The sequence below is a fragment of the Acanthochromis polyacanthus genome, chromosome 18 (assembly GCF_021347895.1).
Source record: "Acanthochromis polyacanthus isolate Apoly-LR-REF ecotype Palm Island chromosome 18, KAUST_Apoly_ChrSc, whole genome shotgun sequence".
NCBI lineage: Eukaryota > Metazoa > Chordata > Actinopteri > Pomacentridae > Acanthochromis > Acanthochromis polyacanthus.
Window position 1 is genome coordinate 20,018,127 of NC_067130.1, and position 21,921 is coordinate 20,040,047.

Below are 21,921 nucleotides of genomic sequence, written 5' to 3' on the forward strand. Positions count from 1 at the left end.
TAGCACAGTCATCTTACAGCCAGAAGATCCCCGGTTTAGGTCCCCCCTTCCTGGGATCTTTCTGCATGGAGTTTGTATGTTTTCCCTGTGCATGTGTGGATTCACTCCAGTTTCCACCCACAGTCCAGAAACATGCTGAGGTTAATTGGTAACTCTAAATTGGTCGTAGGTGTGAACGTGAGTGTGATTATTTGTCTCTATATGTAGCCCTGTGATAGACTGGTGATCTGACTACAGTGTCCCCTGCCTTCAACCGAGTCAGCTGTGATCGTCTCCAGCCCCACGACCCTAATGAGGACTAAGTGGTGTGTAGATAATGGATGGATGGATTGTGTCTGATTATTCTGCTGTCTAATCAGGTCTAGTTGTCTTTAGGCCCTCCTCAGCTTGGGTCTTTTCTTGAAAATGAATGTATGCTTGTCAGATTTGGATTCAGATAGAAGTCAATTTCTGACCTCTGTTGTGACGTTTTAGGCTCAGTATGCTTGCAACTGTTGATTTTTTTTTTCTTATAAATTCATAGGTTTTTTTTCTAAAAGATGTCAGAAAATATTTTTTAAAATGTCCATTACAAGTCTGTGAACATCTTGCTTTGAATGACAATCCAAAAGATTTTTTATTTATTTTAAAAACAACAGCAAAAAACAGAATAAAACAATGTAACAACAAAAATCTGCCATTTCCTTCAAACTTGTTCCAGATAAACAACTAATCACCTCAGTGTTTTAGCATTTTAATCAAGGCCAACACTTCACTTCTTATCACAGATTTTGCCTTTTAACACAAGAATTATGATCAGCTTTGACACATTTGAGGGTTTTTTAAGATACCCCAAAGAGTGAAGTGTTCAGTATGTCACAATAAAAGAGTAAAAAGTCTGATGTTTGGTTTTCCTGTTTTTTACATTTAATCTGCATAAAACTGTTGGTGAAAACCACTACATAAAAAAAGCTTTATTTTAGGCTCAGCTGTTTCAGCTAAAACAGTACAACTGTTGAAATCAGTTTAAGGTTTTTAAGTAGCTCCACGTCATCCTCTTTGTATCAAAATTCAAGCACTTAAATCATGGCACATTCTGTTTTTTAAATGATGCGTTGCTGCTGTGCGTAACGGAAGGTAAATTATACGTCAGTTCTACCGAGAGCGGATGAAGAAGCAAGTGTGAATATAGTGTACCTGAGTGAAGGGAGAACAGTACAAAAACAAAGGTGCGTTGTGCTTTGATTTACAGGGGGAGAAGCCCGTTGCTGCTACACTGGATTGCTGCGTTTTTGTCTTTAAAGCAGTCTCTGAGCTGAGATTTTCCTCAGAGCGTAGAGCTGAGGAGTCCTGACCTCACGTAGCTGTTGTTGGACACCAAGCTGTCTCTGCTTTCGTCTGATGAATCCGTAGAGTTCTATTAGAGGAAATAAATGTTCAGGTGTCACATTACCACATTCACTTTCAGAGACCATAAGCTGAGTCCTTACATGTCTGCGGAAGATTCGGTCAAGCAGGCGGCGTTTAGGGACTTTGGGGATGGCAGGGGCCTGGGACCAGTCCAGATCTGGAGAGCGAGATCCCCCAGGACCAAAAAGATTTAGCTCCTTGAAACAACCCGTTTCTATTATCTGCATGAGAGATGGAAAAAGATGGTGAGGTTAGTAGGGACCAGTCTGGACAGTCTGAAAGATATTACAATACCTTGCTAATAAAGTGAATACCACTTCTCATTTACTTGCACCAATACTTGAGGAAAATTATTATTTTAATGAAAGCTGTATTTATTACTCCACTAAGGAATGCTGGAGTTATGTGACGATTGGCAAACGTTTGTCTGTCTGTTTGCAACATTACTCAAAAACAGACAAACGGATTTGGATGAAATTTTCAGGGAATGTTACAAATGACACAAGGACCAAGTGTTTAGATTTTGGCAGTGATGTGGCTTATAGTCTGGATCCTTGGATTTGTTAAAGATTTCTGTATCATTGCAAGATAGCAGCACGGCATCACTGTAACTATGACTGCTAGTGAACACTACCTCAGTGACTTATCCATTGGAAATGATACAAGGAACAGCTGATTAAATTGTGGGGGATGACTAGTACCAGGAGCAAGATGAGGACCAGGAGGACATAGCTGGTGGGCAGAAGAGACAGGAGGTGGAAGACGAAGGAGAGAATCCGTATAATGAAGAGAACATGGAACAGGATCAAATATAACACCAGGAAGAAAGCAGGGAGATCAAAGAAATGGCATGAACAATAGTGAGGAAAAGAATTACGAGGAGGAAGAAGAGGAAGTAGAGGAGTATACAGCTGGTCGAGACAAGGGAACCAGTTGGAGAGCAGATATGTAGGAGGGCTGTGAACATTGACCAGTGGCAGTGCCTTTTTTGGCTGTCTGTAGAGCCAGCCAGGTCATTCTTTCTCTTGATTCCCAAAGGAATAAAACCAGCCATCCATTCAGAATTCCAGTTAGGAAAATCAGGATATCATGCTTGAAAGATGGGGATGCTATTCCAAACACTGTGAGGTTGGAACAGATCAGCTTACACTGTGGAAAAGGACGTGACTTGTAGGCACAAAGGGAAGGTAGGTATCATACTGAAGTCAGAATTTGGTACCGTGACAACACTACTGAACAGATGCTGCAGTGTTACAGAATATTAAACTTGCCTCATTTTGCCAACTTATGGGAACCTTCCCTGTATTGAATCTGGAGTAGAAATCACTGTCTCTCTGGTCCAGAGTGACGCCCTTCACTATGGAAAACTCTTCTATGTCCTGCACATCGCTGCAGTACACCAGTCTGGGCTAAAGAAGCAAGAACAAATTAGAGTAAATTCTACCAGAGAGCTCATTAACTACGCCTTTTTCAGGTCATGTCAATCATTACAGGTACTTGCATCGGGTTTAAATGGAGCCTCAACAAGTCCTGCCTCCAGCATCCGGAAGTTTATCTTCTGGAAGAAAGGGTGATACTGAACCTCTCTGCCACCTGAGCTCTGGCAGCCCAGCCTCTCTTCTGGGTCCTTGGTCAACAGCTGCAAAGAAGAAAATTTGTTAATTCCTTGTAGGAAGAAGCAGCACACTTCAGCATTTTGTAGCAGGGAAAACTCAGGTACCATTGAAAACGTTTTACCAGCTGCACAAGCTTGTTCCATCATCTTTGAACAGACAATTGATTTATTTCCAGCAGAGTTTTTTTTCCAGCCAAGAAACATCTTAACATTTGCCCTGAAAAGGGTGAATTTTATGTCATGTGAGCTACATGTTGAGCAGTTTCTTTTGGATTTTTCACAACTCTGTTGAAAATCTCATTGAAGACCTCTGTTGTACAGCTTTAAAACGAACAAATAGCCCTGCAGCCGTTTATTTTTTTCCTCAGAAAGTAATTTAAATATTTGGCTGCACAGTAGATTGGTGGTTAGCACTTTCGCATTGCAACCAGAAGATCCCTGGTTTGTTTCCTGGCCTTCCAAGGATCTTTCTGCATAGAATGTGCATGTTCTCCCTGTGCATTTGTGGGTTTTCTCTGACTTCCTCCCACAGTTCAGAAACACATGGAGGTTAATTGGTTAATCTAAATTGTCCGTAGGTGTGAATGTGAGTGTGATTGTTTGTCAAGAAAATGTAGCCCTGTGATAAACCGGTGACCTGTCCAGGGTGTCCCCTCCCTTCACCCTAAGTCAGCTGGAATAGACTCCAGCCCCCGTGACCCTAACGAGGATTAAGTGATGTATTGGATGGATGGATACTTTAAATATGTCCATACAAGTTCAAGGTGACATCTACAAATGTCTCCAAAACAAAGATATTTAATTTACTGTCACGAAAGACAAACAATATTATATGTTAATGTTTACAGTTTGACCCAGAAGGGAAATTGAAACCAGAAAAACTGCATGTTTTTGCTTCAGAATGTTTGCAAAATTGCTCCTTATGAATGGCTGACTGACTCATTGTTGTAGTGTTTTGAGGAAGGCCAACACATAACCCGTCATCACAGGTTTTGGTCTTTGTGGTGGCAAGAAATAGCAGATTTATCTTCTGAATGTGCCACACTTGAAGGATTTGCAAAAAGAAGACAGTAAATTATTTCGTCTGTCAAAAGAGTAAAGCAAAAAAATTAGACCAAAGTTGAAAGAAATAGAGGCATTTCCAATTATTTGGTTTAATAAAGCCAGTTGTTTTCAGCTGTGCTTCTTCCTGCCATGGAACATTAAAAGGTGCCTTTGACTCATGACAGGTAGAGTAGATTCTGATTGATTCCATGAACTCACCAAGGAGCAGAGGTCCTTCACCTTCTGACTGAACTTGTCACTGTATTCCTCCTGCTCTTTCTGGATCCTTCTCTCCATCTCTGGGGGTTTTGGATGCTCTCCTCTGGCCCTGAACGGCGGCTGCCCAGCGGTCATTTCGTAGATCAGACAGCCGAGCCCCCACCAGTCGGCACTCATCCCGTAATGCTCGCGGCCGATCACCTCAGGAGCTGACATCAGAAACTGCAACTTAGTGACAATATTATGTAGTGGCTGTGATGCCACTGTACAGGCAACAATATGCGTAGCTTTTTCTTGCACTTGCCAAATTTGAGATTGTGTGACATTTAGCTTTCATAAATAAGTTGTTTTCAGATCAATGGAAAGAAAACATTCAAAATATTCATTTTCATGCAAGTGTTTATTCGAAACACTTTTTTTGTACTTGTAGGTTCTAATTATATCAGTAGGGTTTCACGGTAAACACTGCCAGTTTTTTATTGGTTTATGTGGCATTAAGATGTCTATTAAGGCATCAGTGGAGTTGGTGAATTCAGACAGACTTTAACTGAGTTCCCATTATACCAGTGTGTACATACCCATATATCCCAGCGTGCCCACCCTGCCTCTCACCAGACTCCCCTCAGACACCTTCACAGCCAAACCCAAATCAGAGATGCGAATGTGTCCTTTGGGGAGAGGAAACAAAAAAAAAATCCACTGAACTGGTTTCATAACATACTTTCACTTTTATCTCAATCAGTTCCCTCCTTCCTCCCCTGCCACTGTGCTGACGTATGAAGCATGAGTGATTCTTGGAACCATGCAGCTGCAGAGGCATCTCAAAGCACATAGCACCACGCCTGATTCTTACAGGCTTTTTACTTCCTCAAACAGTCTTTGTTTGTACCTATAAATAGTTATAAATTATTTGGCCTTTAAACGTTGAATCATTGTTTATTTAATTTGCCTTTTTTGACAACAGTTTAGAAAATAGAGTATTTCATGCAAAATTGAAAACAGATTATTACAAATTAATGTCAGTTAATTGAAAATAGAAATTGTAAAGCAAGGGGTTGCATTTGCAATCCCTTATTACAGGACTGCATAGTGGATTAATGGTTAGAAATTGCTGCCTCATAGCTAGAAGATCCCAGTTTGTGTCCTCTCCTACCCGGGATCTTTTTGCATGGAGTTTGCATGTTCTTCCTGTGCATGTGTGGGTTTTCTCCTGCTTCCTCCAACAGTCCAAAAACATGCCGAGGTTAATTGATAATTCTAATTCATTCGAGAAATTAAAGATTTAGAGATGATATCACACCAGGAAACCAGGAAGCTAAAACTGAAATAAAACAAGAGAGAACATCTAAAAAAACAGGACATAATGCAAGATAAAGCACTAAAACTAATTAAAGCTAAAAGTAAACTTCACATAAAAGCATGTCTATAAAAATGGGTTTTCAGAAGTGATTTAAAAGAAGTTATTTAAATCATCCATCACAAAGCTCTATATGACGATGTCATTCAAGTAAGAAAACTATTTCTGATGTCTTTGCCAGTGTTACACCGACTAAGATTTTTTGGTATTTCCTGTGCAGATGTACTTCTTTAAGGCTCTACAGTGGCTCAGTGGTTAGCTGTTGCCTTGCAGCTAGAAGATCCCTGGTTTGTGTCCTGGCCTGGGATCTTTCTGCATGGAGTTTATCATGTTCTCCCTGTGCATGTGCAGGTTTTTTTCTGGATTCTCCAGCTTCCCACAGTCCAAAAACATGCTGAGGTTAACTGGTGATTCTAAATTATCCATAGGTGTGAATGTGAGTCTGATTGTTTGTCTCTACATGTAACCCTGTGATAGACTGGTAACCTGTCCAGAGTGTCTCCTGCCTTCACCCTAAGTCTGCTGGAATAGACTCCAGTCCCCCATGACTTTAATGAGGATTAAGCATTGTATAGATAATGGATGGATGGATTTTCAACTAAATCAGTACAGGTTCAGCCAATTGGTGCAAAAATTCACTCAAGTAGTGAAATGGGAGATCATCTGAGTGTAATATAAAGATGCTTTTTGGCCATCAGACTAGACAAAGTGTTTGATATACACCAAATACTGCACACCATCACAAACACACCATCCCCACCATGAGCATGGTGGTGGCAGCATCATGATGATGTAGGGAGGGATTCTCAGGAGCTGGCCCTGACAGCCTTTCAAGATTGATAGTAAAATATATGCAGCAAGTATGGAGAAATCCTGCAGGACAACCCGACGCAGTCTACAAGACAATGACACAAACCACACAGCCAAAACTGCATGGAAATGGCTTAAAGACAGCAAGGTGAATATGTCAGAGTCCAGACCTTATTTTATGTTTTATGTTTTTAATTATTTGATATTACCTTATACAAATGTGTTTTCGCCTTGATGTGAAAGAGTCTTTTTTTAAAATTCGTCATAAATGGCAAATTAAATATCAACCCTGATTCAATGTTCAAAAGCAATAAGAAGGACAAACTTCCAAGAAAGGTGAACGCTATTTATAGGCACTGCACCCTGTCAAAATACCATCAACAACATTTCCTTATCCAGAACATGCAACTGGAGAATGAATCTGATTGGCTACAGTGATTTCCTGGTAGAACTTGTGCTGTTATCACCTGAATCATTCAGTTAATTTCCAGGCTAAAAATAGGCAGAAGGAAGCGGCTGGAATGTGATCATGGGTTATAATAGTACACTAGAAATTGTGTGCTGCACAGGACAATAGCATGAAGTGCTCACTGCGGTTATACATACCGTTGTCATCCAAGAGAATGTTTTCTGGTTTCAGATCTCTGGAAGATCAAACACACCATATGAGTTACTGTCCCCATGCCTCACTGAGACTCGGTGCATGTGGAAATGCATTTACCTGTATAATATCGACATCTGATGGAGGTGAATTAAACCGCAGCAGACTTCTGCAGCGTAGAAGCGCACTCTCTTTCTGTCCAGGCCAGGCTCGCCGATGTTATATATATGAAACCTCAGGTCACCACCACTCATCATAGTCAGAACCATACAGAGAGCATGCTTGGTCTCATAAGCATATGCCAGATTCACCTAGGAGGAGGAATACAGTCACTGAGCTCTTCATTAGGAATACCTGTGAAATCTGTCACAAAAGCTCTGATGGGAATTCTACTTTTACAAAACCTTTGCACTTTCAGTTCTTGATGCCTCAATAGCACACATGAAAGACACAAAATACATTGCCCTTGCAGAAAAAAACGTAAACTCTAATATTTTGTTTTACTGCCTTTGCTCTTGAGAATAGCACACATTCACCGTGACATCGTTTTGATAAGCTTCTGCAAAGTCACAGCACTTATTTCTGTCCAGAGTTGGATTAATTTTCTACAAAGATCTTGTATTGATGATGGGAGAGTTGAACCGCTGCGCAATGTCTTCTCCAGCACATCCCAAAGATTCTCAACGGGGCTGAGGTCTGGACTCTTTGGAGGCCAGTTCATGTGTGAAAATGTCGTCTCATGCTCCCTGATCCACTCATTCACAATGTGAGCCCCATGAATCCTAGCATCATCATCTTGGAACATGCCCGTGCCATCAGAGAAGAAAAACTCCACTGATGGAAAGACCTGGTCATTCAGTATATTCAGGTAGTCACCTGACCTCATTCTGATGGAATATACCCTCTGCCATCCTCACCAAATGTTCTCTTCTTTTTCTTTTTTTTTTTCCGTTTCCTCATGACGGGTGGCGCGCCACAGCGCAGCAGCCTGAGCTGCCATTGGCAGGGCGGCTCAAATGTAATTTCGTTGTATACAAAAGTGTGCAATGACAATAAAATCCTCTGACTCTGACTCTGAACCTGACCAACCCCAGATCGTAACCCTAACCCCCACAGACTTGTAAATACTAACCATGATGAGTGCATCACTTCATCCACCTCTCTTCTTACCCTGATGTGCAAATTGCTTTGGAACAGGGTAAATCTAGACTCATCAGACCATGATAGACCACATTTCTTCCTCAAAGACAATGGTTCACCACTATCTTTCCAGGTTTTAACAATGTATTGGACAGTTCTTAACCTGACTTTAGGAGTTTCAGACACCTCCTTAGTTGTTTTCTTTGCTTGATGTAGGCCAGTAATTTGACCCTTCTAAGACAGATTGACATCCATTCCATGACTAAAGGATATGTCTTCCAACATGGTTGTTTAAGAAATGAGAAGCTCTTCACTGCATTAGCTAGGGGTAAATAAGTTGTTGCAGCTGAAACATGTTCATCACTGCAGTAATTATCCAATGGAAGGCTCTTATCTATTTGCTTAGATACATCCAAGTGGTGACCTTTTTTTTGGACAGGCAGTGTATTAACTCTACAATGCACTTTGAGATGACAAGCTAAATGGAAAATAAAATACACTGGATATGACACCAAAACAAATGCAGCATGACCAAAAACATGACTCAGAGGAGCAATTTGTTGGAAGATGCATTGAGCATGGTGAAAGATGGAGTTGATGCGCACAGTAATGTGAAGAGGAAATATAAATGTAATTATTTGGGGCGCCTGTATAGCTCATCGGGTTAAGCAGGTGACCCATGTACAGGGGCTGGTCTCTGACACAGTGGCCCGCGTTCAATTCCTGCTTGCGGCCCCCTGCTGCATGTCTTCCCCCTACTCTTCTCCCGTTTCCTGTCTACCTTCACTGTCACTATCTAATAAAAAGCTGAAAAAGGCAAAAAAAAATGTAATTAGTTAAATATCTATCGTAAAAAGGGCTTCCATTTTTTCCAGTTTTTAACTGCACAGTCCAAAACAAACTGTGGTAATTTGCTGTTTGAAGGAGGCTGTTGTTTCCTGTAGCAAAGGACTTCACTTACTAGCATAGGATTTCTAAACTGCTGTATTGCTACTTCAGTAAAGAACCTAAGTACTTCTTCTTCCTCTGGTCCTTGGTCAGATCCGTCACACGTTTCACGGCGTTTAGAAAAACCAAGATGGTGGCAAATGCCAGACTTGGGGCTTCAAAACAGCAGTCCACAATTCAATGGGTCACTGCTGAGTGGCTATTTCCATCTGTTATAAACAGTCTATGGTCTTGTTTATTGTCACGTTGCACCAACCGCTCAGGTCAGTTCAGGACACAAGGCAGATGGCAATTGTTGTTAAGTACTTATAATCATGACCCTTAACGCCACAAGTAAGAGCATTTCAGGACAATTTGCCATACCTTTGATGAATGTACGCCTGTATTTGCATTGAATTTTCCAGAGGCTCACACGCATTTCCACATCTATATAAATGGCCACATATAGTGCCGTGCTTTCTGACACAAATTTTTTCAAGATTTCATCCATCGGAAATGATACGACTGAGCAGCCTTGGTGGAGTACCCCACTCTCTGAGTGTTTTTCTTGTTTAATTATTGTGAGAGGAATGACCAAATTTATCCCTTAATATGTAACTGTTTAAAACAAAAGCAAACAGGCAGAAAGATGAAGAGCAGTGATCTCACCACAAACCGGCTGTCCAGCCTCTCCAGTATCTGTTTCTCATTGAGAGCCATGGCCTCTCCTCGCCTCTTCTTCACGTGGGTTTTCTCCAGCTTCTTGCAGGCATACATCATTCCTGTGGCTCGCACTTGGCTAGCCCACACCTGGAGACACAGCACAGCAGGATCAGATGATGAAAAGATTGTTGTGGCAAACTTGTCTGTCAGACTGTTGTCAGTTTTAGAAAGTAATGAGGTGTTTGAAGGTAGCAGTTTCCTTACATGAGATAATGAAACTGCTCAGAGAAACACACCCAGCAGTGTGGATCACTGCCATAAAGGAGTCTTACACTGCATTCAGGCAGTGAAAATCAAAGCAAAAGAGGCTGCAACATCCTCATGTTTAACTTTTGGTGTGAGTCATGCTTCAAAACAACACTGAAGCCTACATTTCCCATAATGCTATTGCATATATAATAGTTTATATAGTGAACGATGAGAGATTGTATTTTGATCAGTTTTTGTCACACATGAACAGAATTTCCAGTGTTGGAACCATAAAAATAAACTCTGGATGTTTTGCCTCATGGATGAACTTTCGCCCCTACAAATGCACCACAGCATCTATTTTTCGGGGCTGTTTACAATACTTGTTCAAAACAAAATATAATCTATGCAGACCAGATAAAGCAAAGAAACCAAGCTATATGATTTCAATAGAGATTTCACTAGAACGGCACAAGACAATTTCCAAAATTGTGATATTTTATCAAAGCCACTATTCTAACAGAAGTACAAAAATTCTGGTGAGAAGTGAAACAATGTATGTAAAATATTTTACAGATTCAAGTACCCTTAGCCCCACAGCTATTTATATTAGGTTTATATCCAGATATTTTGAAGATTAAAAAGAATCAACAATGAATTGTAGATTGGAGCGTGTTGACATGGTTGTTCAATATCCCACTTTTCTACACATTTGATTTAAATGTTTGCTGACTATGAACAGTTTGTTTGAAGAAATTCTGTAAAAGGATAAATAAAGAAAGAAAATTCTTAACTCCTCAGCACAAAAATGAGGTTATTAGAGACTCGACTGTTACCGAAAGAGAGAATGAGAGGAAAATAAAACATGCTTGAACAATAAAATGAAAACAGCATGGATTAAAAAACATTATACAGAGGAGCAAGTTGTTGGTGGAAGATACATTCAGCCTGGTGGAATAAAGTTGACGAATAACGTCCTTTCAAAAAGTAAAAACAGGGAATAAAAATGTAGATAGTTAAATATCTAGAGTATGTAGAACCACAGCTTTCCCCCCAGTATTGGTAACATCTGTGTAAAACAAAACAAAACTCCTCAGAGGTCAGAGGGTGAACTGTACTGCAATCTTACCTCTCCAAACCCTCCTTTGCCCAGCAGCCTGTACTGCCTGAAGCACTGCTTGGTGATGGGCTGCCTTGAAGAGAAAAACAGGCTGCTTTAGAACAGAGGTGTCAAACTCACTTTAGTTCAGGGGCCACATGCAGTCCAACTTGATCTCAAGTGGGTCGGACCAGTAAAATCATAACAAAATAACAGATAAATAATGACAACGACACATTTTTCCCTTTGTTTGAGTGCAAAAGGTACATTCTGAAAATGTTCACATTTGATGAGCTATCTTTTTAAGAAAACATTAAGAACAGCCTGGAATTCCATATGAAAAATAAGTGAAATTTCAACAATGTTATGCCTCAGTTCATCATTTGTGTATTACAACTTACAGATCACAGTGTGCAAAGGTGCAAAACATTTAGTGGCAGGTATCTGGAACTTAACAATATAGTATTTTACAACTTGTGAAGTTCCAGAAATGATTTTAAATTCCCATTCATTTCCACATCTGTGTAGTAATCCTGACACACCACACAAGCTTAAGCGGGAACTATTAAAGAAAGGGTTAAGTTACCCCCCCATTTTGTAAATGTTGAAAATTTATACTTAAAAAATGCATGAAAGTTGTGGCAGTGCATCAACAATAGAGTTCCACCAAACCAAACTCTGTCTTTCTGAAGCAGTTGATTTATGTTATATTGCTCAATAATCAGTGTCTTTCAATATTTTCACAGTAAGGATTCGTTTTCACTTCTGAAATTTTTATTTTTACACTTTGCAAAGTCATCCGACGGGTCAGATTGGACCCTCTGGCACCCCTGCCTTAGAAAAATTTGAGAGAAACATGGCACAGAGCCATCTGTGTTTGCAGCAGAGTGTACCAGTACAAGCAGATAAACTTGCTACCCAACTAACCACTGATCTGTCAGACAGCTTGTTTCCCTGTTCACACTCATCTCAACATGCGTACTGACCTCTCCACCATCTTCCACTGCAGAAAGCGGTCGAAGAACATGCTGTCCTGGTACTGTTGGAAGGGCTCTCCACTGAGGTGTTTATGTAGATCTCTACTCCAAGAGACAGATGAGTTATTATACGTTGAAAACACACAAATAACTTGACAAAAGAGGTTTAAACTCACTCCCTGCAGGCGTGAAAGACATCAGTGCAGGGGTGAACTTCCAGGCTCTGGATGCAGCTTTCTTCATGCTTCATCACAATGGACACGCACTGATTGGACTGCAAAAAACACGGACCAACATGGTAAAACAGGGTGTAGAATAGAAACTGTTATTTATGTGTTTTCATGCACAAGTCAAATTTGAGGTTTTTCGGTATACTTTGCATCCATAACTTATTTGAAACTAGTGGAAAGATAATGTCCTGTATTCATAGAGTACCGTTCAAAGGTTTGGGATCACACAGACGATTTCATGTTTTCCATGAAAATTTATACTTTTATTCATGTGCTAATATAACTCTACAAGGGTTTTCTAATCATCAATGAGCCTTTCAACACCATTAGCTAACACATTGTAGCATTAGAACACAGGAGTGATGGTTGCTGGAAATGTTCCTTGTACCCCTATGTAGATATTCCAATAAAAATCAGCTGTTTCCAGCTAGAATAGTCATTTACCACATTAACAATGTCTACACTGCATTTCTTATTAATTTAATCTTATTTTCATCCACAAAAAAATGCTTGTCTTTCAAAAATAAGGACAATACTTAGTGACCCCAAACTTTTGGATCAGTAGTGTATTTACTCTGCATATTTACACTTAACATTTCAGACAACTTGCAATACAAAAAATAGTTATCTTAATGTGAATACGTCTCGATTAATTTTGGAAGATTCATGGTGAAATCTGTCAGACCTGCCTCATGAGGAATCTCTGGATGATGCTGATGCCAAAATCTTTTCTTTCCTCGTCCAACTTTGTCTCAAAGGTGTCCTAAAGGAGACAGCGAGGAGCAGAATGTACAGGTCAGCTTGGCAAAGGGTTTACACAGCCATTCATCTTTATTTATCAAGCACATTTAAAATCAAACCTGTTACACCAAAGTTCTCTCTATTAAAAAAAGAAAAAAAGAGGATTGATATTGATTGTAATGTTATTTATGATGTCATTTTTATTGGAATAATTTACATGTCAGGGATTAAAACCCCACAAAAATGATATAAAATACTGCTAATGTGAACTGATTATAATACATGTTCGGACTGAGGCCATACTGTGTTAATGATAATGGAGGATACCCAAACTGATTTAATATTCCAGCAAAGACCCTTTGGTATTATTAATGACAAAGACTATTTAAAAAGACACAAAGTTTGTTGACAGAATCCACATGGGCACAGCCAAATGAACGAAGAACAAGGGTTAAATACTGACAAGGAAGATTTGGTTGCAGTAATAAATGAGCTGTAATTAAAAATCTAAAAATTTGAGAAATTAAAGATTTAGAGATGACATCACACCAAGGAATCAGGAAGCTAAAATTAAAATAACAGGAGAGAACATCTAAAAGAAACAGGACATAGTACAAAATAAAGCACTAACACTTAATAAAGCTAAAAATAAATTTCACATAAAAGCACATCTACAAAAGTGGGTTTTCAGAAGATATCTAAAAGAGCTTATTTAAATCAGCATCACAAAGCTCTGTATGACGATGTCATTCAAGTCAGAAAACTATTTCTGATGTCTTTGCCAGTGTTACACCAATGAAGATTTTTTTTTTTGGTATTCCCTGTGTAGATTGTACTATTATAGAGCTGTACAGTGGCTCAGTGGTTAGCTGTTGGCTTACGGCTAGAAATTCGTGTCCCGGCCTGGGACCTTTCTTCATGGAGTTTATCATGTTCTCCCTGTGCATGTGTGGGTTTTCTCCAGATTCTCCCGCATGCCACAGTCCAAAAGCATGCTGAGGTTAACTGGTGATTCTAAATTGTTTGTAGGTGTGACTGTGAGTGTGATTGTTTGTCTCTATATGTAGCCCTGTGATAGACTGGTGACCTGCCCAGGGTGTTTCCTGACTTCACCCTAAATCAGCTGGAATAGACTCCAGCCCTCGATGACCCTAATAAGGATTATGTGTATAGATGATGGATGGATGGATGGATGGATGGATGGATGGATGTGCTACTCTACAAAATCAATCAATCATTCAAATGCCTAATTATTAGCTCTTTGATCCTCCTCCTGAACATCAGCAAGACTACGGAGCTGATCGTGGATTACAGCAACAAGCAGCAGAGGGCATACCACCTACTCAGAATCAGCGGGACAGAGGTGGAGAGTTTCAAGTACCTGGGTGTTAACATCATGCAGGACCGGACGTGGTCCTGTCACATCAGCACCCTGGTGAAGAAAGCTCCACAGTGTCTCTGCAACCTCAGACACCTGAGGGACTTTAAGCTCCCTCTTAAGGTGCTCTTAAGTTAACCCTTAACTTTTACACCTGCACCACAGAGAGAGTTTTGTCTGGGAATAGGACCACCTGGTTGGGCAGCAGCACCCAGCAGGACTTCTTGGCCCCATCAGAACCGCCCTCCCCAAGCTGCAGGACATTTGAAACAAACGATGCAGGCTAAATGCCAGGAAGATTACGAGTGAACCCACCCACCCCAACTACAGACTGTTCTCTCTGCTGCTGTCAGGGTGGTGTTACTGCTGCCTGAAGGCAAACAGGAGGAGCTTCTTCCCACAGGCTGTCCGCCTGCTGAACCTGAGACAGTAGACTCAATAGACAATCAGCTGCAATAGTCAAATATTGCACTATTATTATAGTCACTATCTGACTGATTTATTTATTTATTTTGCTTATTTCTATCTATATATATACACTGCCATTCAAAAGTTTAGGGTCACTTAGAAATGTCCTTATTCTTGAAAGAAAAGCAGGTTTTCTCAATGATGATAACATTAAATGAATCAGAAATACAGACGAGACATTGTTAATGTGGTAAATGGCTATTCTAACTGGAAACGGTTGATTACCTCCGCCAGGAGGTTATGTAATGACCGGAGTTTTTACCTCCACCAGGAGGTTATGTAATCACCGTAGTTTGTTTGTCTGTCCGTCTGTGTGTGTGTGTGTGTCTGTCTGTTTGTCTGTTAACAGCATAACTCAAAAAGTCATGGACGGATTTTCAGCAAATTTTTACAGGATGTCTGGAAGAGCAAGAGTAAGAATTGATTAGATTTTGGAGGTGATCCGAATCACCGTCTGGATCCAGGAATTTTTTGAAGGTCGAAGGACAATTGAGAGATGGCCGCCAGGGTTAGAGAGCTTCTCAATTGGACAGAGAGCTTCAAAAAATTCCTGGATCCAGACGGCGATTCGGATCACCTCCAAAATCTAATCGATTCTTACTCTTGCTCTTCCGGACATCCTGTAAAAATTTGGTGAAAATCCGTCCATGACTTTTTGAGTTATGCTGTTAACAGACAAACAGACAGACTCACACACACACACACACACACACACACACACACACACACACACACACACACACACACACACACACACACACAAACGGCATGGCAGAGGTATGCGCTCTCCGAGTGCTTTTCTAGTTTTCAATGAAATATTTACATAGGGGTACAGAGGAACATTTCCAGCAACCATCACTCCTGTGTTCTAATGCTACATTGTGTTAGCTAATGGTGTTGAAAGGCTAACTGATGATTAGAAAACCCTCGTTCAATTATGTTAGCACATGAATAAAAGTGTGAGTTTTCATGGAAAACACAAAATTGTTTGTGTGACTCCAAACTTTTGAATGGTAGTGTATGTATATATTCATCTATATATATTTATTTCGTGTGTACTTTTATCCTTTATCTCATGAAAGAGAAACTGTGTGGCTAAAATCATAATAATTCATCCAAATAACTTCATCCTCCTTGCTTAATTTAAAAACAAAAGTAAAGTCTTTCCATGAAATGCTGTAATGAATTAAAAAAAGAAAACCTTCTTCCACTTCTTACAGCAACTAATTCTTTGTGACTGACTCAGTTGTGGCTAGCAGTCAAAAAATCTAAACTTCAGGCAGTGTTTATACAGAACAGAGGAGAGATGACAGGAGAGACTGAGAGGAAAATAGAACATATGAGATCAATAAAATAGAACTATGTACAGAGTGGCCCTAAAGTCTGGAAACATATGAAATCTAATTCAGGATATTTTTTTAGCCTCCACAGATTAAATATGGCTTTGTCCAAAGAAGAAAGAGTTCAACTGGTACTCCTCAGAGGATGCGAAGGATGCACTGTTCACTGTTTTTGATCCATGCTGCATTTATTTTATTATCTCTACCAGTGTATTTTATTTTCCTCCCATTCTGTCTTGTTCTCTCAAAGTGCACAGAGCTAATATTTTGTGTCTCTCGTGTGTTAATGAGGCATCAACAACTGAAAATGCAAAAATTTTGTAAGAGCAGAACTCACATCAGAGCTTGTACACTGTTTTTTGCCTCATGGAAAATCAGTTGTGCAGAGGAGCATAGATTGCTTTGTGTGGCCAAACACCATGGTATATCACCAACCTCCTTCACCCTTACGCCCGAGTGGAGCTCTCTGGTCAGGCCAAACATAATGACTTCTTCTCCCTCTAATCAAAAACAGTGCCTATCATAAGTATTCACCCCCTTTGATGTTTTACCCTTTTATTGCTTTCATAAATCAATCATGGTCAATAAAATTTGGCTCTCTTAACACAAAAATTTATTGGAAAAAACTCTTTAATGTCAAAGTGAAAACAGATTTCTATAAAGTAATGTTAATGAAAGAAAATTATATAAATAAAAATAATTGTTTGCATAATTATTCACCCCCTTCAAGTCAGTATTTAGTAGATGCACCTTTGGCTGCAATCACAGCAGTGAGTCTGTGTGGATAGGTCTCAATCAGTCTTGCACATCTGCCCACTGCAATTTTGCTCCATTCTTCTTTGGAAAACTGCTCAAGCTCTGTCAGGTTGCGCGGGTATCGGGCATGAACAGCCCTTTTCAAGTCCAGCCACAAATTCTCTATAGGATTGAGGTCTGGCCTTTGACTCGGCCACTCCAGAACATTTACCTGGTTCTTTTTTAACCATTCCTGTGTAGCTTTTGCAGTATGTTTTGGATCATTTTCTTGCTGGAAAATAAATCTTCTCCCAAGACGTAGTTCTCTTGCAGACTGAAAAAGATTGTCCCCCAGGATTTCAGTGTATTTTGCAGCATTCATTCTGCCCTCTATCTTTACAAGCCTTCCAGGTCCAGTTGTTGAGAAACATCCCCACAGCATGATACTGCCACCACCATGCTTCACAGTGGGGATGGTGTGTTTTTGGTGATGTGCAGTGTTTGGTTTCCGCCAAACATGACGTCTTGTCTGATGGCCAAAAAGCTCAATTTTGGTCTCATCAGACCAAAGAATCTTCTTCCACTTGACCATGGAGTCTTCCACGTGCTTTTTGGCAAACTGTAGTCGAGATCTAACATGACTTTTCTTCAACAGTGGCTTTCTCATTGCCACTCTCCCATAAAGCTTTGACCGGTGAAGAACCCTGCAGCAGTTGCTACATGCACAGTCTCTCCCATCTCAGCAGCTGAAGCTTGTAACTCCTTCAGAGTAGTTGTAGGGGTCTTGGTGGCTTCTCTCACTAGTCTCCTACTTGCACGGTCACTCAGTTTACGAGGGCGGCCTGATCTAGGCAGATTCACACAAGTGCCATAATTCTTCCATTTCTTGAGAATTGATTTCACTGAACTCTGGGGGATGTTCAGTGCCTTGGAAATTTTTTTGTAACCATCCCCTGAATTGTACTTCTCAATAACCTTTTCCCTGAGTTGCTTAGAGTGTTCTTCTGTTTTCATGGTGTAATGGTAGCCAGGAATACTGATCAACCACTCTCTGGACCCTTCAGACACAGGTGTTTTACAACTCAATCACTTGAAACACACCCACATCACTCAGGTGATCTTCATTTCACTAATTGTGAGACTATTGGCAACAATTTGATGGACTTCTGTTGAATTAGACCATTAAATTAAAAAGGGGGTGAATAATTATGCAAACAATTATTTTTATTTATATAATTTTCTTTCATTAACATTACTTTATAGAAATCTGCTTTCACTTTGACATTAAAGAGTTTTTTCCAATAAATTTTTGTGTTGAGAGCCAAATTTTGTTGACCATGATTGATTTATGAAAGCAATAAAAGGGTAAAACATCAAAGGGGGTGAATACTTATGATAGGCACTGTATAAAACCCGTGGTGACTGCGCTTTCCAAGCTTTTGCACCAAAGCTGTGGAATTCTCTCCTTCTACAGCTGAGATCAGTCGACTCCTGTGAAGCTTTTATGAGGCAGCTGAGAACATTTTTATGTAGACAGGCTTTTGGTTGACCTGGAGCCGCTTTTTTTTTTTATTATTATTTTTTTATTGCTTTTGATGCACTGTACTTGCTGTTGCTCCCTGTTTTAATAATGTATTACTTTTATCACTATTGTTTTTGTTTTTATCTTTGTTTTATTACTGTTGTTAAGCACTTTGTGATTTTGCATCTGTGAAAGGTGCTGCATAAATAAATGTTACTTACTGACTTTATTTTTGGTTAATTATGCCAATTTTAACCTTAAAATTAGTTTTAAAAAATTCAAAATTAAAAAATTCGGTAGTTTCAGATTAAAATGAAAAAGCCCTTCAGCCCCAGGGGTCAGAGCGTTGAAGCTGTTGGTAGGCTGAGGGTGAAGCCTACCAGAGCATCTTGAAGAGACATGAAGGTCTGCAGGTTGGGCCGACTCCGACAGAAGAGCTGAAACAGCTTCTTTCCAATTGGCTGCTTCACACACAGACTGTAGTAGTCTCGTTCTGATGGAAGAAGCACAACATGCTGTGTAACCACACAACAAACCCCAACATACTTTGAATCCTAAATCACACTCACCTATGCTCATGGCCAGCTCTGCACACTGACTAATGTGAGGGAAGCGAAGCATCTCTCTCCATTTCCCGCTCCTGCCTTTACTCCCTCCACCTGCATGGAGACACAGATCAAACTATACGTGAGAATTACACAGTCAACGTGACGATGAATAACTCTCATGTCTGTCAGCAGTGCGTCATAAACATGCGCGCGTACGTGCACGCCTGGCCCGTCAGGTTTCAGACAATAGCCTGCTCCACTACAGTGAATGGACTATAAATAGCTGCAGGAACAGGTAAGCAAAGCCTGTGGGACCACATTACTCTGCAACTTACTTTCAAACTCAAACGTTGTCACTCAAATATGGCATCCAAATGTTCACACGACACGCTGTAAAAAATATTCGTAGTGAGAAATGTTCCAGTTCTGACCTCTGAGAGAGTTTTTTTAAGGCTCCCAGAGGTTGAACTGGTGAAGCTGGACACCTGTAAGAATGAAACCAGTGCAGCAGACTGTTTCATCATTCTTAACCCTTTAACACAATGTTGTTTAGATGTCACTAAACTTGAGATCACCCAGTCAAAATAGTGCATCTCACAGACATTATGCCACAGGGAAAGCCTCCACATGGAACTGTAACCTCATGCAAGTTGTATTATGATGCATCTCTTGCTTGATCCATATATACATTTCTATATATACAGATAGATATAAATATATTCATAAATAACATCATTTGACATCCTGTACCTGCCATTTGGACACTATACCTTAATAAAAGACCTAAATATCACCAACATTTACATAAACATTTTAGAAACTCTCTTTAATTATTTGCCAACAACCTCTTACCTTCTCTGGCTCTAACCAGGGCACTGTTTGCCACAATGCTTTCAATCTCCATGTAGCAGCTGTAAAAGTTGTCTTTTGTCTATTAGTCCAGAACTGCAGGACGTCTGGCCTTCATGTAGTGAACCAGCAACTCATCAGCAGTGATACATGAAATAGAGGTTGAGTAATGAGGCGTGCTGTCCAACCTGCGTCTAACTTAGCAATGAATGGAGACGCAGGTCTTTGCACTTATTGTGTGTCAGCAAACTCCAACCACACGACACTCCTTCGTCACAGAGGCGGGACGAGCACAGCTCCTGTCACCTGCATTTATACAAACCCAAGTGCACAGGAGTGACAGATTTACTCACAGAGGCAGTCAGAAGATTAAGAACAAAAGAACTGATAACCACGAGAGATAGTTTCCAAATGTGTTCATGGATTTATTTGTTTGTGCTTCACAAAAAAGTTTGCCAACAAGTCTTCATGGTTTTAGAAAATGTGTGCAAAGTGTGCAGTCGGAAATGTTTTTGTTTAAATGTATTTTACAGTAAAGCATTAGATATGTAAAACACAATGGTGATGAGACAGAAGCTTTGCAAAATTAATATTTACAGGTTTAACTGTTCGGTTAACAACAGTTAGGAAACAGTTAGGAAACATCCTGACAGATCAGGCAAAACATTATGAGCACTAACAGGTGGAGTGAATAACACTGATTATCTCTTCATTATAGCACCTGTTAGTGGGTTGGATATATTAGGCAGCAAGCGAACATTATGTCCTCAAAGTCGATGTGTTAGAAACAGGAAAAATGAGCAACATAAGGGTTTGAGTGAGACTGATAAGGGCCAGGGTTGCACAGTGGGGTAGTGGTTAGCACTTTCACCTTGCAGCAAGAAGATCCCGGGGTGGGCCTGGGATCTTTCTGCATGGAGTTTGTATGTTCTCCCTGTGCATGCGTGGGTTTTCTCCGGGTACTCCGGCTTCCTCCCACAGTCCAAAAATATGCTGAGGTTAATTGGTTACTCTAAATTGTCCGTAGGTGTGAATGTGAGTGTGATTGTTTGTCTATATATGTAGCCACAGACTGCGACAGACTGGCGACCTGTCCAGGGTGTCCCCTGCCTTCGCCCGAGTCAGCTGGGATAGGCTCTTGCACCACCCGCGACCCTAGTGAGGATAAAGCGGTGTATAGAGAATGGATGGATGGATGATAAGGGCCAGATTGTGATGGCTAGATGACTGGGTCAGATCATCTCCAGAACTGCAGCTCTTGTAGGGTGTTCCTGGTCTGCAGTGGTCAGTATTTATCAAGAGTGGTCCGAGGAACGAACAGTGGTGAACTGGTGACAAGGTCATGGGTGGTAAAGGCTCACTGATGCAGGTGAGGAGAGGAGGCTGGCCTGTGTGATCCGATCCAACAGATGAGTTACTGTTGCTCATATTGCTGAAGAAGCTAATGCTGGTTGTGATAGAAAGCTGTCAGAACACACAGTTTGTTGCATATGAGACTACATATCCACAGACCAGTCAGTGTGACTATGGTGAAACCTGTGCCCCACAGAAAGCACTAACATTGGGCACATGAGCACGAGAACTGGACCGTGGAGCAATGGAAGAAGGTGTCCTGGTCTGATGAATTACATTTTCTTTTACATCACGTGGATGGCCACCAGGATGCAATGTGGAAGAAGGCAAGCCAGCGGAGGCAGTGTGATGCTTTGGGTAATGTTCTGCTGGGAAACCTGCTATCCATGTGGATGTTACTTTGACACATACCACTTACCTAAGCATTGTTGCAGACCATGTACCATGTTTCATGGAAACAGTATTCCTTGATGGCTGTGGCCATTGTGTGCCACAAAGCAAAGATTGTTCAGGAATGGTTGGAGGAGCACAACAACTAGACTGAGGTGCTGATTTGACCCCCAAATTCCCCAGATGTCAATCCAACCCAGCATCTGTGGGATGTGCTGGACAAAAAAAAAAGTCTGATCCATGGAGGCCCCACCTTGCAACTTCCAGGACTTAAAGG

General features: G+C 40.6%; 1 protein-coding gene across 1 annotated transcript; it reads right to left on the bottom strand.

Annotated features, from left to right (window-relative positions):
- Positions 1 to 385: 385 nt before the first annotated feature.
- Positions 386 to 19,956, bottom strand: grk5 (G protein-coupled receptor kinase 5). The gene is made up of 16 exons (XM_051938768.1): positions 19,905 to 19,956; positions 19,074 to 19,163; positions 18,885 to 18,997; positions 13,006 to 13,083; positions 12,267 to 12,364; positions 12,100 to 12,192; positions 11,144 to 11,207; positions 9,772 to 9,912; positions 7,156 to 7,346; positions 7,041 to 7,078; positions 4,846 to 4,935; positions 4,268 to 4,476; positions 2,891 to 3,028; positions 2,661 to 2,798; positions 1,470 to 1,610; positions 386 to 1,396 (listed from the first exon to the last, which is right to left on the bottom strand). The coding sequence occupies exons 1-16, from the start codon at positions 19,954 to 19,956 to the stop codon at positions 1,307 to 1,309; spliced, it is 1,764 nt and encodes a 587-aa protein (XP_051794728.1). The 3' UTR covers positions 386 to 1,306.
- Between the last annotated feature and the right edge of the window lie 1,965 nt (positions 19,957 to 21,921).

Coding starts and splice junctions, on each gene's coding strand:
- grk5 (XM_051938768.1), bottom strand. CDS start 19,956: ATGGAGATTGAAAGCATTGTGGCAAACAGTGCCCTGGTTAGAGCCAGA. Junction 1,611..2,660: donor CCATAAGTTGGCAAAATGAG/GCAAGTTTAATA, acceptor TCTCTCATGCAG/ATAATAGAAACGGGTTGTTT. Junction 1,397..1,469: donor ACCGAATCTTCCGCAGACAT/GTAAGGACTCAG, acceptor TTCCTCTAATAG/AACTCTACGGATTCATCAGA.